We start from the raw sequence: 17256 nt of genomic DNA, 5'->3' as shown, positions 1-17256 counted from the left end.
GTGACTATCTTAGAAAATAAACATTTTCAGTTCGTTTCTAATGACTTAATTATCTATTTTCTTTTTCATATAGGTCCAGTTAAAAACAAGAAAAAGGGTAAGTTCCTTACTTTATAAAATTGCTGTCTTGTCATATCTTTTCTAAAATTAGAAGAAAAAAAATCAAGAGTACGATTTTTGTATTACATTCTTTCAGCATTATCTGTCCGTTATTTTATTCAATATGTTATCTTCTTGAGTATTGTAGTTTCTGAAGAACAAGAAATTGTTCTTTAGTGATGATTCACCTCTTTCTTTCATTCTTCCTTACTCTTCTCCCTGCTCTTCTTTTATCTTTTTTTTTTTTTTTTTTTTTTTTTTTTTTTTTTTTTTTTTTTTTGAGACGGAGTTTCACTCTTGTTGCCCAGGCTAGAGTGCAATGACGCAATCTTAGCTCACTGAAACCTCCGCCTTTGGGGTTCAAGCAATTCTCCTGCCTCAGCCTCCTGAGTAGCTGGGATTACAGGCACTCGCTTTTATCCTTTTTTTTTTTCCTCCTTTATCAAATCAGTGATTGGGTATGAATGAAATCCTGAGTCACCATATAGGAACTAGATACGCTACCTATCAAAAGATGTCAGCAGCCTGTTTCTTGGACTTAAAGCTTCCTGATTTGATTTCCCAAAGAGTCAGGGAAGGTATTTCTTGCTTTGAGGGTTCAATATCATTTTCTCTGTAATGAAAATGCTATTCTGGGGTAGTACCCTGACCGTTTAGTCTTTTCAAAGCAGCTTCCATTGTGCCATTGTTGGGTCAGTAAGTCCCCAGTGTACTTGCAATGAAACTAGCCCTAGGGCACGTACAAGTGCTCACTTACTAAAAGATGAGAATCAATCCAAAGACAGAACAGTCTCCAAAGACAGGGCCAGGCAATATGGTCTACTACTTAGGACTGAAAAAACCAATTATGAAACTAGCTAAAGCACCTGTTTGTTTCTGGGTTCTGACCTGGGAGGAAGACAGAGTAAAACTAATGGTTTTTCATTAAAATGCTTTAAGTGAAATGATGCTGTGTGATAAGATTTATGGAGCTTTATAGAATAGATTGCCAACCCCAGACGAGGCCAAAAGACTGGCTTCAGCTGCAGTCTGCCACTTCTTCGAACACTAGGGTACTCTGGTGCCTTGAGGTATCATAGGCCACGTGGAAAAGTTGTGTGCCTGTTGTAAAGAAGCTGAGGAATGACCTGACCTCCTGAGTGCCTGAACTGAGCAAGGTTGGAAAACAACCAGGGAGCTGGAGTCAGTGAGGAAACCTTTCCCTGTGGGGCCTGGGCATTTACCACCAAGATGTTCTGTCTCTTAAGAAAGTAGATTTGATTTTCAAACATGTAGTTCTTAAATCTTGTCACATCCCTTTAAAACAGAAATTACAACTGAGATCATTGCCTGGCACTGCTACCTTGGACATTATTGAGAAGAGAGTGCACATAGGCCTTAAACATTTACTTTGGCTGAAAGTTATTTAGAAGCCATTTAATATGGATTTCCTTGGATATGGTGAATAGGCACATGCTTGAAGAGATAAATTGAATTGTTCACTTAATTTTCACCCTTTAATGGAATTTTCCTCCTTCCACAACTTTCTCTCTCTCACTCACTCATTCACTCACTTTTGGTTGTTCTTTCATTTGGGGCTTAGCTAAAAGGTTAAGGAAGTACTCCTTTGATGAAGTTTAGCTTTGAAAGGAATGTGTATATTCTTTCATCTAACACTACGTAGAGTGTGTTTCTAAGTACAGACGTCTCTGGGCTTTTACATCATGAGGTGTTCTGTTAAAGTAAGGAAATCCAGAGAAGGGAGTCAATCCTCTGAAGTTATCCTCTTGCTCCAGGGGTCATTTTGTACATTCTCTTCTCTGAGCCCAACTTTGTGTAAGTATGCAGGTGTGAGAAGCACACTTGCCTAACCCTTGTTGCAGAGGAACAGAGGATCAGCTGCAGAACTGGAACAAAGCAGGAGTTTTTTCTCAAATGCCTTCTAACATTTTCATAAGTGAACATTCTGTTTTCACTGCAACCATTAGTCTCTTGGACTGGAGGAGTTTCTGGCTGTAAGTCTTCCAAAATTACATTAGCAATTACAGGAGACTCGCATTCTTGAAGCTGAAGTTTGTGCTACCCACAGAACACCCTGTAGCTTGAAAATCACTGTTAGGCTTGGAAATCTTGGGACACAGGACAGCCTAATATGCACCAACCTCTGTGTCTATGCCACCTAGAAAATGAGGGAGAAGCAAACCTTACAACCAGGCTAAGAAAGCTTCCTGACTGCAAGTGGTAAGTCACCCCTTCTTATGGAAGCTCAGTCAGTCTCATGAGGAAACAGAAATCATTGAGGCCAAGCTCCTTGTTTCACAGATGTAGAAACTGAGGCTCAAGGAGAGGAAGAGATTTGCCCAAAGTGTGTCTGTGGCAGAGCTAGGGCTTACATCCTTATCTCCTGAGTACAGATTCTGTGTTCTTTCCACTACACTAGTTGGAATTGAAACTTGGGCTCTGAATAAGCCTGATTTGGAAGGTGCCCAAATCTGAAGGGAGATGGTTTTCCTGTTCAGCATCTTGAAATTGGCTAGATCTAGAAACGGGGCAGATCCAATCTTTTGCTGCTAAGTGCAGAGAAACCTCTAAAGCTCATGCCTCTAGGTCTTTAAGGCTACAGGGACTCTTCTGGGAGAGATGTTCTCTGGACCTTCCTTTCCTTCCTCTCTGAGGAAGAGGCCCCACGATGACCCCATGGTTTTATTCCAAATGCAGATGTGGTTAGACATAGACAACTGGCCTCTTGAGTGGCATTGCCATGAGGATTTGGTTTCTTGGCCATGAGGCATTCTTCTTAAAGGAGGACCTGATACATCAGGACAGGATTTTCCTGCCTAAGGGTCTGGGGAGCAGGAAGTCAGAGTCAGTAAGAAGGTCTTTAGTGAGACTAGAAAGGTTGTATTTAAAACTAAGAAACTACCTCAGGTGAAGACATTGTGATGAAGTCTGGAAACAGGCTTCCATTCCTGAAACTTTCCATAAAATTGTGAGAAGGTGGTGAAGGAAGGAAGAAGACCTGTGCCCACCTGTAGTCTTTGGGTGTAGCAGCACAGAGCAGAGGAAGTCAACAGGAGGAGCTGGAGGTTTTGGTTCAAGACCACAGTTATGACTCATTTAAGATAACTACATCCTGGTGGGAATGTTGAAAGGACTGGAATATGAAATAGGAGGGTCGAGATTGTTCTAGAAGGATAGCAAGGAGGAAATAGGGGAATAGTTGGTGGGCATGATTAGTAATACATTTGAGAATAGGACTTCTGAGGAAAGACTTTGGGAAGCTGGATTATTTAGCCTATAGAAATAGGGGTTAGTGGGTGACTTAATTTCTTTTCATATATAAGGATTATGTATATGTATATTCTTCTCTGTCTACGCAAATAGAATAAGAGCTTAAACTGCCACAAGAGGGACATCAGTTAATATACCAGAGAACTTCCTAACAGTGAGCAGTAAGGGGCAATAAACATTGGAACATGTTACTATGGAGTTTGCAGAATTTCCTTTCCCAGAGATCTTTTAAAACAGAGTTTACAGAGGTCAGCTAAGAAAGTGAAACCTGCTGCCTCCTCCTCAGCTCTCTCTACTCTCTGTCACTGCTTCTTTTCTGTTTCTCGATATCTCTCTCTCCCTCCCCCTCTTCCCGTGCCCCTCTTCCTCCTTCTCCATTCCCCCATCTCCAAAACTCCTTCCCATTTCTCATTCCCAACTAGCACTGCCCCCATCCCAACCCCCATTTCCTGTACATCCTGACTTCTAGAGGAACCTTCCTGGACCCGATACTGTTCCTAAGGCCAGGCTGTACAGCTTCCTCTTGTTATTGACATCAAGTCCACCAAACTGGGCAGCAAACATAAAAGCTCTACATTCTTCAACAATAGCCCAATTCTAAAAAGAACCACAAAGTGACCCATAGGTCTAATCACTTGGTAGTTCTCATCCTTTGGACTCAGCTGAAATGTAACCTCCTTTTTGAAACCTTCCCTGACCTCTTCAGCATTTGGTCCCTACCCACTAAGGTAGCACTTCTACTATCCCATTACTGTGTCTGTTTCCCCACAGACACAGACTGATCTCCTGGAGGGCCACTTATTTCTATATGCTCAAACCTAGCTTTGTAAATGCGTATTCACAAAAGGGAGTAGGGGGGAAGGGAGAGAAAGCACAAGACAGACAGAGACAGGGAGACAGAGCTGTGTGATAAAGGTATGCAACTCTTTAGCAGGGACTCCCAGAGAGCTGACTTTGTGTCCTCAGAAGTCTGTAGAACTCCTGACAGTCCACTCATCCAGGAAATAACTACAAATGCAACACTGAGGCCAGGCACGGTGGCTTGCGCCTGTAATCCCAGCACTTTGGGAGGCCAAGGCAGGCAGATCACCCAAAGTCAGGAGTTCGAGACCAGCCTGGCCAACATGGTGAAACCCCATCTCTACTAAAAATACAAAAATTAGCCGGACATGGTGGCACATGCCTGTAATCCCAGTTACTCCGGAGGCTGAGGCAGGAGAATCACTTGAACCCGGGAGGTGGAGGTTGCAGTGAGCCGACATCACGCCACTGAACTCCACCTGGGTGACAGAGCAGAACTCCATCTCAAAAAAAAAGTAACACTGAACCCTATTTTTCAGGAAAGAAAGCAGGACCTCCTGGACCCAATGGCCCTCCAGGACCCCCAGGACCTCCAGGACCCCAGGGACCCCCAGGAATTCCAGGGATTCCTGGAATTCCAGGAACAACGGTTATGGGACCACCTGGTCCTCCAGGTCCTCCTGGTCCTCAAGGACCCCCTGGCCTCCAGGGACCTTCTGGTGAGTTCCTCTGTCTTTCCACCCCATCAGGTGCCTTACAAGTACTTTAGGAGAACAAGACTGGGTGATCCTGAGAGCAGTTTCAAACGGTGGAGATGGGGTTGGTGTGCAATGAGGGATGCAGCTCTCTAAGACCAGTGTAAAACTAGGAATTGAACAAGCCAGTAGGGTCTGACCTGCTCTAGCTTCTTATATCTACCAACCTGTCAAGGACAGGCCACCTGTTCTTACCCCATCTCAACCCTTCTATCACAAGCCCTCCCTGACTCTTGGCCTCCCTGTAGTGGACCAGTAAAATTCATATGAGCCAGAGACAGAGGCCCTGGTGGTTCACTGGAGTTCCAGTGGGGAATAGATTTAATCTTCTCTGATTCCCTGCATCTAGCTCCACATCCTGATGTTTGCATAGAAACAGGCTATGGAGTGGAAAGTTGAGGACTGAACAAAATGACAAGCCCTAGGATAGTTTCATCTTATGAAGTCTGAAGTGCTTTTCCCATAGCAAGTAGTCACTAATGGTCAAGAAGTTGGAAACTTAAGAGTCACTCAGTCTGTGGATAAAGCAAACCCAGGCACCAAGGCTGTCCCACCCAGGAACCAAGTGCTTCTTGCACTACTAGATCCTTACCCTACCACACTTGCCATTCAAATGTCATTTCATCCCTTTGCATCTTTCTCCTTAAGCCCTGAAGGGCATCTGAAAGGTATGAATGCAGATCCAAACCTGCCTAATTGGCATTGACAAGAGTCAGACTGCCTGGGCTTATGTCAGTTGTTATTTCTTCCTCCTGCTCCCCACTCCCCCGCCCTGTATCTTGGAGCTTTAAAGAAATGGACCCTTACAGCTGATTTCTCCAGGGGCAAGAATTCTGCAGCAGAATTCAGATTCTTTAACTTGTACTTCACACAGGGCTAAGCAGTGTTACCATGGCCACAAGAGATGGAGTTAGGGATGTTTTTTCATCCAATCATTCCTTAAATATTGAGCACTTTCTGTATACAAAAAGACATATTGATACATGGTCCTTTTTCTCATAGAGGTTATCTCCTAGAGGAAAAGAGAACAAAGAAACAAGAGATTTACAAATAGCAGTGGGCTCTATGAAGAAAATTGATAGAAAGGGAGCAAAAGGCTAGAGAAGCCAATGCCATTGTCTCAGGGTCACACAGTGACAGGAATGCCCTCTCATTGTTCTCCATGGGTGCCCTGTGGGGCTTGCCTTGGGCTAATATTGGCCAGAGGCAATACTCAGAAGTTTCCCTGCTAGGTGCTGGGCCCACTGAAGATGAAGGTCGGGGCAGGAAACAGAAGAGGTGCACTCTGACTCTTCCTCCATCTCCGAGCCCTGGAGAATAAAGCTCAGACAGGGCTGGCTGCAGGGAGCACGGCTCACCGGCTCACCACCACTAGCTGCTCAGGTGACGGGAAAAGGAAGTCAAAAGATTATGCCCTCTGATTGTCCTGTCCTATTTTGCAGGTGCTGCTGATAAAGCTGGAACTCGAGAAAACCAGGTTGGCCGGGGATTGCTCTCTTCTTGGGTAGGAAGGAAAGCCACAGGCTAGAGCCACCTTTAAATTAGCTTCTTATTAGATTTCCTGAGGCTTTATTTCATGAGAACACCCTGGAGATTCTGAGGGTTTTCACTCACAGCCCCCTCCCATCTCTATGAATAGAAAAGCTTTGCCCCAGGGCATGTTTTTAGCTAAGGAAAGGGTGTCTTGCCAGGATCATTTTTCCTCATTTCACAGGAGACCCCAGGGTCACCATAGCCAGGGCCAGTAGTCAGCTGAAATAAGCTGCCAGTCAGACCTATTCACCTGAGCCTCCCACTCCCCAGCCACCCCAGACACCTTGTCGGCTCTCAGACCACCTGGGATCCGGACCTGAAGAGTTGAAGAGTATGTCCTTGAAAAACAGCCAACCAGCTCCAGGCCCAGCCTAGCCTGGGTGTCTGCCTTAATGGCCTGAAGAGCTCCTCCCAGTCTTTGAGCTTCCTAATCTGTCTCTATTGGCAGGTTCTGCTGCCTTGCCTTGTCTTATCTCAGCCTCCCTCACCACAGCTGTGTGGCCACAGTGCTAAATCTACACAGCTGCACAGTGCTTGACGGCTTGCAGGGCAATTTTATATCCATCACCTCATTTGATCTTTAGACATCCCTGTGAGAGAGGCCAGACATTCTTATAATCCCCATTTTACAGTTAGGGAAATGAGGCTCAGAGGCATTACATTTGGTTGAGGTCGCATAGCTAGCAAGCGGTAGAGCTACAAAATCATATTACCCTCTAGTAGAAATGTAGTCAGTAACATCCCAAGAGAGGGGCGAGGGATCAGAATTGGATTACAATAGAAGACTAGAAACCAGGATGGAAACATGGGACCGGTGACTGAGCAAGCAGCCATTACTCATAGTGACTACTCTCTATCCTTCTCATCCTGCCAGCCAGCTGTGGTGCATCTACAGGGCCAAGGGTCAGCAATTCAAGTCAAGAATGGTAAGAATCAAAATAGGCTCTCTCCCAAAGAGGAGCTTCACCCCTTCCTCCTCCCCAACCTCCAAATAATCACCCAGCCTAGTTCCTCCCAGGGCCCTGAGGTACCCTTGGCATACGAAGTCATTCTTTGCTCCATCATGCCCTCTACTGGCTGTCCTGAGCAATTGCTGGCATCAAGACCAGTTGCTACACCCAAATTGCATTTAGAATCACTGATTATGGAGCTGAAAGGGACTTGAGACATCATCTAGCACAGGCATTCTCAGGCGATGGAGTTTATATCAGAGCCACCATGGAGATATGTGTAATTAGATTAATATTTTCACAATACAAATTATAGAAAGTAAAGCAATGTAAAATTAAATTCTTCTTGTCTGATAGATCTATGCAGATGGGCAGACGGGCTGCTTCTCTCAGGGAAGGTGGGGCATGTTAGAATCTCCAGGGAGTTGAAGATGCTAGTGTCTATCAAAAGGGAGAATGTGTTTAATGGGTTTAAGAAACACTGATTTATCGTAATCCCCGCATTTAACACATGGGGAAACAGAGTCCCAGAGAGATTGGATAATACCATAATAAATCATGCTGCCTCGTATTGTATGATACTTTAGAGTTTTCAGCATGCTTTCTTTGTCTTTAATTTCATCCAATCCTCACAACCACCCTATGAGGTAGGTATGAGCTCCTTTTTACAAAGACAGACAGTGAAGTTCAGAGAGGTTAATTAACTTTCCCAATATTTCTTAGTCAAGTTAGTTTAGGAGCCAGGATTCAAAACTACATCTTTCTGACTCTTTCCTCTCCCCTATGCTACTTCAGTGATATGTATGTACACTCCACTGAATGATACGGTTCATTTTCTTCCCCCAAAGAGACATGAACATTCATGAAAGAACAGCACTTTGGAATAATGTCCAGTCCCCAGAGTGCACAAAGCCTAAAATGCGTGAACCCCCAGGAGCCTTGGGAAGCAGCAAGCTAGCCAAGATGCTAGATGCTTACAGAGCTTGGAGTGGAAGGGAGGGGTCTTGAGTACAGAAACGGTAAAGGAAGGTTAAAAAAAAAAACAGCTACCTGGGAACAGTTTCTAAGAACTCAGTCAGTCCTGAACTGGCTGTGCTGAGTTTCCTTAATGACTGTATTTAGCTACTTCCCTGACTGCCACCTCCATGTCTGACTTAGTAGCCTCAGAAATGTAAATAGGAACAGAATGGCACCAAAACCCAATTGGTCCTGCTGGGGACCACAAGGCCCTGAGTGGGCCATGATCGCCACCTGTCCAGGGAGGCCAGAGACAGGCCAAAATAGATTTGTTTGGGTATCTAGACAGATAGTGTTTCTTCTGTGCCAGCAGCCACTGATTTTGCTCCCACTGCCACACAATAGGATTGTTTCCAGCCCCTCTGGGCCAATCCTCAGAAGTGGTCTGTGCTGACCTTTAGTACTACCAGAAGAAGTGATGGGGGTGGGGTGCAGTGGCTCACGCCTGTAATCCCAGCACTTTGGGAGGCCGAGGGGAGCGGATCACTTGAGGCCAAAAGTTTGAGACCAGCCTGGCCAACGTGGTGAAACTCCGTCTCCACAAAAAATTAAAAAATTAGCTGGGCATAGTGGCACGCACCTGTAATTCCAGCTGCTCGGGAGGCTGAGACAGGAGAATCACTTGAACCCGGGAGGTGGAGGTTGCAGTGAGCCAAGATCACACCACTGCACTCCAGCCTTGGTGACAGAGTGAGTGACAGTCCAACTCAAAAAAAAAAAAAAAAGAAGAAGAAGAAGAAGAAGAAGTGATGGGGTCAGGGATTGGAGGACGTCATGCAGAGTGGTCCACTGATGGGACAGAGCCAGGGCAGTTCCTCCTAATTCCTAGCCCATCTACTTACCACCTCAAGGAAAGATGGTCACCTTTTCCAGAAAGCCTGTTTCCTCATCCCTCAGAGAGACAGACCTACTGAAACTGACCAAAGATGGACTTATAAAATATAATTTCTTGGGTGCAGGATGGATGACTTAGAAGGGAAAAGGCTCCCTGGGCTTAGATGTCCTCCTCTCATGGTGGAAAGGAACATTCCTCTTTCTGCAGTATGGAAAGAGAAGATTTTCCTCCACCCTCACATGCTGGCTTCTACTGTCCAAAGGAATGCAACTGCCCCTCCACCCCTGCCTGGGGTGGGGCTGAGACAGATGTTTTGCCAAGGGTGCCTCGGCTCCTATCCTCCCGGCTGGCTCTGTTGCAGCCTGCCAGTCTATCTTTCACTCTCATAAGGATCCCTCTCACCTATGGGGCCCTGGTACTGGTGGTCAGTAGCCCCAGTTGCCGTGGAGTCTGAATCATCTCTAATCCCTAAGGTTCTCCAGATAGACAGTGGGCCGAGTGGTTTCCTCCCAGGGAGGCTTTCCAGAAAGCTGTGGGTGTGGAAGAACCATAAAAAAGAATCTCTTAAGGAGAAAGAGAAAACCCATGAACCTATGAGACAAGAGGAATTCAGGAGCTCTGACTGGGAAAGTAAAATTGAATAATAAGACCTAGCCTGCCACTCAGTGTCTGAATTTTGCCTGTGCAGGCCCCATAACAACAAAGAAAATAGTGCAGCGTGCCCACTCTCATCCTCCTCCGGCAAATACCAGCTAGAAGGTAATAGTTAAAGACCATTCCAGATGCAAGGGTCAAGAAAGGAAGTATAAAGACAGACAGGAGCCCAGGAGCCCTGAAGCAGGCCTGGCAGCTGCTTTACAAACAGAACAGCTTCTCTGCTTTCAAATGCTCTTCTTAAAGTTTGGCCTTCTAGGCTACCCTGGTTGCACTGGGATAGGGTTGGGGGTCGTGAACTCCTTGGTATTTATTTTCTGTTGCCTCGATTATTCTGACATGTACTGAGTGACTGCCCTTCTCTCATACTGAGATCTTTCAGGTGGAGTGCTCAATGACTGGTCTCGCATCACTATGAACCCCAAGGTGTTTAAGCTACATCCCCGCAGCGGGGAGCTGGAGGTACTGGTGGACGGCACCTACTTCATCTATAGTCAGGTAGAAGTGAGTACGGTCTTAGGCCTAACTCTTCTTATATCCAGAATGCAGATCCGGTGCAGACCACATAGGGGCACTGTGGAGCCAGCCAAGACCATCCAATGGCTAACTTCCTGCTTTGGGTGAGGGGGTGGGGGGACCGCACTGGGAGGGAGTTGAAAGAAGGAAAGAGAGAGGAGGCCAGCTTGTTTTGTTTTGTTTTGTTTTGTTTTGTTTTGTTTTGTTTTGTTTTTCCCTAGCCAAATATTATTGAAAAACTGTGAAAAAGGCCCCTCCCACATTCTGCCATCTGATTCCCTCCTGCAGGGCCTCAGGCCCCTGTTTACCCTCCGAGCTGTTTGGCTCCACTGCCAAACTTGAACTTGGTCTCAGTATATTCTTTGAAAGTTAGTTCCAGGGTTACTGAGAACCCCTCCCCTCAACACTGCTGGCTCGGGCGTTATAATGAATAGTGCTCCTGCAGACTTTCTTTCCACCTCACAAAGATTTCTGACTGTCTTTCCTTCCTCTTTCTCCCATTTGTTTCCCTATCTTTCTATTCCTCTATTCTTGCCTCCTTCCTGCTGTTATTCTCCCAGCCCTTTCTCCCTCTGCTTTTGTCCTCTTCCTGCCCTGGGCCCGCTCCCCAAGTCCGCCAGTGTCCATCTACTTCCATTCCCCGATTGTTTGCCTCCACGGGGATGGCTCCTTGGAGATAGAGAAAGATGAGCCATGAGGTTGGGACTTTTGTGGGGTGGGCAGCAAGCAGGCAGGTGGGCAGAAGGACTATGGAACCAACACATGGCTGTCACATGAGAGCGGCCAGCAAAGGTGGGCTAACAAGCATTTGCTAGGCACACTGAGCACCCCGGTGTAGCTTGGGTCCTGACCCATATGTGGCACCCAAATATGCTGTTCCCAGCTGAAGAGCGGATGGAGGGAGTGACCTTTCATAAAATGATTTACGGTGATATCTGAGAGTCCCAACACCCATGGGGCACATGGGCATAACCCTGATGTCCTATGAGCCAAGCTCCATGTGGTGGGGGCAGTGGTGGGGGAGGGCAGATCACAACTTGGTGTGAGGTATGATGGATAAGGGTAGTGAAGGATGGAAAAATTAATTTTCTGAGCCTAGGAGAGAATTGAGAGTGGCCCATGCAGGCTGGGAAAATCCCCATGACATTAGGCCACTGAGCATAAGTTAGTGCTTCCTTATGGCCACAAAATTAGGGGCTTGGGCTTTTCCACATTCTTTGTCTTGTTTGCGGTAGCTAGCTCTCCATCTCTCTGGATCTGTTTCCTCAGTCATCAAATGGGAGGCCCAAGGGGTACTGTGAATCAGTGAGGGGAGTCCAGGCACAAGGGAGGGGTGGTGCAGGCTGAATAAGCTTCTGTTAAGGAGCTGAAGAAATCGCAAGTTGTTATATGACCTCTCTGGGGAATCAGTGACTTCTAAGTTTCTCCACAAATAGTCCGCGGGGCTCAAGAGTGGCAGTCAGTTTGTGTCTACGGCACTGTGTGCACACCTGCTATGTGCAGAGCACTCTGCTTCGTGTCAGAGCTGGGGCAGGGGCGGGTGGGGGTACAGGGGAACGGTGAAGCTGCAAATAGGGCATGCTTCTTAGCCTTACAGAGTTTACGACAGGTGTGCTGTTGTAAGAAAGGTTTGCTCAACCAGCTGAGCCCCATGGACTAGGGGAAGGGCAACGCATCAACCTGTCACCCTGCCTTTCCTGTTGGCCAGCTAGCATGCCTTCACATGGCACTGCCCCATCCATGGGGTATACTGGCAGCTCATCTGAGAAGATTCTGTCAATTCACCACAGGGAGGGCCCCCTACCCTCTCTTTCCTCTCTTCCCCAATCCCTTCTTGTTGCCTCTCACTCAGGTGTACTACATCAACTTCACTGACTTTGCCAGCTATGAGGTGGTGGTGGATGAGAAGCCCTTCCTGCAGTGCACACGCAGCATCGAGACGGGCAAGACCAACTACAACACTTGCTATACCGCAGGCGTCTGCCTCCTCAAGGCCCGGCAGAAGATCGCCGTCAAGATGGTGCATGCTGACATCTCCATCAACATGAGCAAGCACACCACCTTCTTTGGGGCCATCAGGCTGGGTGAAGCCCCTGCATCCTAGATTCCCCCCATTTTGCCTCTGTCCGTGCCCCTTCCCTGGGTTTGGGAGCCAGGACTCCCAGAACCTCTAAGTGCTGCTGTGGAGTGAGGTATATTGGTGTTGCAGCCACAGAGAGAAATGCCTCAGTGCTATTTATTCCCCAGTGACTCCAGGGTGACAAGGCCTGCTTGACTTTCCAGAATGACCTTGAGTTAACAGGACAGTTGATGGAGCCCCAGGGTTTACATGAAGCAGAACCTTCTTTGGTTCCATGTTGACTGGCTTATGGCATGACTCTTCAACCCCGAGGCCCCTGTTGTCAGATCTATTGTTTGTTGCACTAAAATGAGGATCCAGGGCAGCAGGCCAGAGAAAGCAGAGGTGCACTCCAGACCCTGGGGGTGGACATCTGACCCCAAGGGGCTGCTGCTCCTCTCTTGGGTAGGGTGGTGGTGGGGGCAGAGTGGGAAGGTAGCATTGCAGCCTGAGAAGGCCAGAGAGGGAAAAGGCAGGTGCTTTTGGCAGAGACCACGAGAGAAACCTGCCAAGAGAGCATCCTTGGCAGTGGGAATGTTCTTTCTGCTGTATACTGTGGCCTGCAGGAGGGTCGGAGTACTCTTCCCACCCCGGCTGACAGCTACATTGTGGCAGCTTGCTGAGCTTTGGGAAGGGGAAGTTTGCTCTGCCTTGGAACAATCACAGGGAATGGCCACAAACCTGCCCGCATAAGACCCTGAATCCGTACTTGGGTCACACTTCTCTCATTTTATTTACAGCTGTGCTCCACACTCAGAAAACTCCCTGGGGTCACCTAGTTGCCCCCATTCCCAGCCTGACTAGAACTCCTGCCTTCTTTCTCCACAGAGCCTACCTCTGTCTGAGACAGGTGCCTAACCTGGGACCTGTGCTCATGTGAGTCTGGGATATTCTTTAGCTTACCTGGGCACAAAGAGAATTTTTCATTTATTAAAGAGTACAAACGTTTTTCATCCATTCCTAATCAATTCTGTCTGGAGACAAAGGGTTGGACTGGATGACCTCCAGAAGTCCCTTCAATTTCTAGTACTTGTGACTCTTAGCAGGTGGCCCTCACCACAGCCTTCTAAATTCCCAAACCCTAGGTTGCTCCTGGGCATTAGCAAGGCAGAACCTTTTTACCTGGCCTAGAAAGGGCAAGGGGTGAGGATAGGACAGAGGGATTTTGTTCAAGTTTGCTGTAACACAAGTGGACATTAGGCCAGGCCTTGCCTGAAAGGCCAGCTGCTGATGCCATAACTGATCCAGTCTTTCTTCACTCTGGCTTCAAAAAGCCATAGCAGAGCATGGTCACCGCAGATGCTCATGCTGCTCCTGTGAAGCCAGACTCAGGAGAAGCCAGCGTCTAGGCACTGAGCAGGGATCTGCCCCCTAGTTCAGGTCCAAATGCACCTTCCCCTAAACCCCAAGCTTCCCACCAGATCATATGGTAGGACCCTCGAGGGCCTTACTTCAACGTGCCTGGGCTCAGCCTGGCTTCTGAGTGCTAGGTCCAGCCCAAACCTGGGAAGGCCAGCCTTGTACAGTCTGCTCCTCTTGTTCCTAAAATGTGTTTCCTTTTCAGGAGATGGGGAATAAGTTCCTTCAGGCAGCTGAAATTCACCGAGAACAGCGGGTACTTATTTCTCGGCTGTGCCTTCCCTTTCTAAGCAACCACACTGCTTGGCCCTTCAAGGGTCAGGGTGAGAGGTGATGGGCTAGGCCTCCATTGTCTGGTTGCTAACGACAGCCTTGCAACCCAAGGTGAGGTGAACTCCAGGCATGTGTCTGTCCCTAACTCCTATAAAGTGCCTTGGACAGTCTGCAGTTGTAGCAGAAACCAACAAGAACCTCTCCTTCATATTTGGAAAATAATTTCTCTTTTATTATCTCTTTTGAGGAAGGCAAGGCTGATAATGTGACAAACATCATTGTTTAGATGAGGCTTAGTGGGGTAGCACTCTCAGAGTGTTTTGACCAGTTTAAGCCACAGACCTGGAGCTTCAGCCAGGTCTGACTCCAAAGTTGTTCCATTATGCCACAGCACCGTGTGGAATTTGAGGTCTAGAGAGAACCAATAAAAGTGGTAATTTGGAACTGAAATCCTTGAGGGCTCTAGGGAGAAACCCAGAGATGCCCGTTTTCATTCCTCGACGGTAATACCTGTCCTCTTGGCTGCCAGGGGCTCTGTGGCAAAAAGAGTCAGACATTCCTTTGGGAAGCAGCCATCAACCTTAGAGCTCTTGTGTTCAGAAGAATCTTTCTGGCACCTTGTTGAAGCAGCAGGCCTTTGGGACCCACAGAGCTGGTGGCCTTTATGTTCTTTCACCCATCCTAGGAACCAGCCAACCATCATGTGTGGAGCCCCTACTGTGGGCAAGGTCCTCCTTCCATTACCCTTCAGACAGCTTGCAGGAGCCAGCTTGCTTCCCACAACTACTAGTGTGACTCCTTATCTCTTTCCACCATACCTTAGAGACTTTGATACTACCAGGGTCTCTCAGGGATGGAGGGAAGACCTGAAAGAGGACTGGTTCTGAGGCCAGAAAGATGTGAGGAGAGAGGAGGAAAAGTCTTCCTAATTGTGCCCCTAAAGGGCATCCTGATACCATTCTATTCTCCGGACATGGAGGGGATGATAAAGGAAATAAGATCTCCACTGGACCCTTGATTCATTCTGAACCCTCCAAAGGAACTCCAGGGGGCAAGGGATGAGGGAAGCAATAGGTAGCTGGGGAGCTCTATTGCTGCTAAGTCATTGGCAAAGTGACAAAGCAATTTACTGATGAGAGAATGTGGAAATAGATGTGCAGTTTGGAATTATGCTGGTGTGAGTTTGCCAGAGGACCAATGCTAGCATGGAGAATGGGACAAGGACATTTGTGGGCAAGCAGATGACAGAGGTTTGAAGGAGAATTGCATGGCAGGAGTCTCTGCCAGCTACTTGGGCTTCAACAGCCAAGCTGGCACAAAAGACAGCTGGCGGAGGCTGCTCGGCTACTGGTTACCTGGAGAAGTAGTATTTGTCTATTTCCCGCTTCGTCCATCCTGAGCCAAATTACTTTTGCTGAACAGGAAAGAGCTAGGAACCCTGGAGGTAAACAAAGACTTTGATCCACGTATGAGTGTGTGTGTTTATGTAACTTCCTGTGGACGCAAATAGATTCAGAGAAATTTAGAGCTAAAAAGGCCCTTAGAGGGAATCTAGCCCAACCTACATTCCACCCTGTTACTTATGTAGAAACTGAGGCCCAGAGAGGGAAGATGACCTGCCCCAAGTGGTGAGCAAGCCCCAACCTCTAGACTCAGCAGACTGAGGGGATAAAGCCGTTCCTGTCCCACATGGCCATCTTCTTTCTTCTACCCACAAACTCCAGGATGGAAGTACTTGGCCCTTTCAGGAGCCTGGCCAGGCAGGGAGTAGCTGCAGCCTTCATCAGAACTCTTCCTCCTCTCAAGGCATTCTCCTAGCTCTAGCTTCTGGACTGGAAAGCAGGAGACTGGCCCAGTACCAGCAAGTCCTTAGGCTGCTGTAATGCTGCCTCAGGACCCATCTCTGCCTGGAGGCTCCTCTAGGCCCTGTGAGCACAAAGAATAAAGCTGATTTTTGTCTTTTAATCCATTTCAGGTCTCTCTCCAGGAGGGCTCGGGGTGTGTCATTTCTATATTCCTCCAGCTCTGATATTAGGGGGTGGGCTTTGTTGTGAGAATGGCCTGGAGCAGGCCCAATGCTGCTTTTGGGGGTCAGCATCCAGTGTGAGATACTGTGTATATAAACTATATATAATGTATATAAACTGGGATGTAAGTTTGTGTAAATTAATGGTTTATTCTTTGCAAATAAAGCGCTTTCCCTGTCTGTTCTTGAAATCCGCGTGAGCACTTCCTACGTGTTAAGTGCTTCTTTGCAAATGACGCCACACATGAGCTAGGGGAAAGACCAAGGCACTCATTTCAGAGGCAGCAACAGAAGGAAGATGGTCGGAATTTCCTGTTGGAACATCCCACATCCTCTCCATGCCTCAGACCACACTCCCACATCCCCATTACCTTAGGTCAGGGCGTCCAATCTTTTGGCTTCCCTGGGCCACATTGGAAGAAGAAGAATTGTCTTGGGCCACAAATAAAATACACTAACACTAACGATAGCTGATGAGCTAAAAAAAAAAAAAAAAAGTCACAGAAAATTCTCATAATGTTTTAAGAAAGTTTATGAATTTGTGTTGGGCCCCATTCAAAGCCATCCTGGCCCGCATGCCACAGGGTAGACAAGCTTGCCTTAGGTCTTCTGTGACCACATGACCAGCAGGCTAGATGTCCTGCCAAAAGGAACACTGTCCGGGGGCAGCAATACACAGAACTGACTCTCAGCTTAAGAATGTGGCATCTACAAAATACACTTCAGGCCTGGGCCCCAAATAGCTTGGGTAGACCCAGCCTCCAGCTCATTTTGCATATGAGGAAACCAACACTTAACGAATTTAAGTCGCTCACCCAGAGTTACCCAACTAGTAAGTGTGTCAACCTGGTCTGATTCCTTCCCAGCCAAGGCTGCTGTTACCTGGAAAAGTAGTATTTTCTATTTTGCCCTCCATCCATCCTGAGCTAAAATCAGTAGGGAAGAGGCTCACAGGAAGAAGACCAGATAGCAGCTCAAGAACACGTAGCTCAAGAGAGGTCTGGCGCTTTTCACAATCCCAGCCCCTTTCCCCCCGGGCCCCCACCAAT

The 17256-nt window shown here is 47.4% G+C and overlaps 1 protein-coding gene across 3 annotated transcripts in view; it reads left to right on the top strand.

Moving 5' to 3' along the window:
• EDA (ectodysplasin A) overlaps positions 1-16398 on the top strand; it is a 450652-nt gene extending 434254 nt beyond the window's left edge. The window contains exons 3-8 of one of the 3 annotated variants that reach the window (XM_023202407.2): positions 74-97; positions 4710-4889; positions 6368-6402; positions 7333-7384; positions 10297-10412; positions 12283-16398. In XM_023202407.2, coding sequence (XP_023058175.1) covers positions 74-97; positions 4710-4889; positions 6368-6402; positions 7333-7384; positions 10297-10412; positions 12283-12534 — 659 coding nt within the window. In that variant the 3' untranslated portion in view covers positions 12535-16398. Of the gene's footprint in view, positions 1-73; positions 98-4709; positions 4890-6367; positions 6403-7332; positions 7385-10287; positions 10419-12282 lie in introns of all 3 variants that reach the window. The other 2 variants (XM_023202406.2, XM_023202405.2) reach the window with 2 other exon arrangements.
• The last annotated feature ends 858 nt before the right edge of the window (positions 16399-17256 follow it).

This window comes from Piliocolobus tephrosceles, chromosome 12 (genome assembly GCF_002776525.5).
Source record: "Piliocolobus tephrosceles isolate RC106 chromosome 12, ASM277652v3, whole genome shotgun sequence".
Classification (NCBI taxonomy): domain Eukaryota; kingdom Metazoa; phylum Chordata; class Mammalia; order Primates; family Cercopithecidae; genus Piliocolobus; species Piliocolobus tephrosceles.
This window is presented reverse-complemented; position numbering and strand designations above follow the sequence as displayed.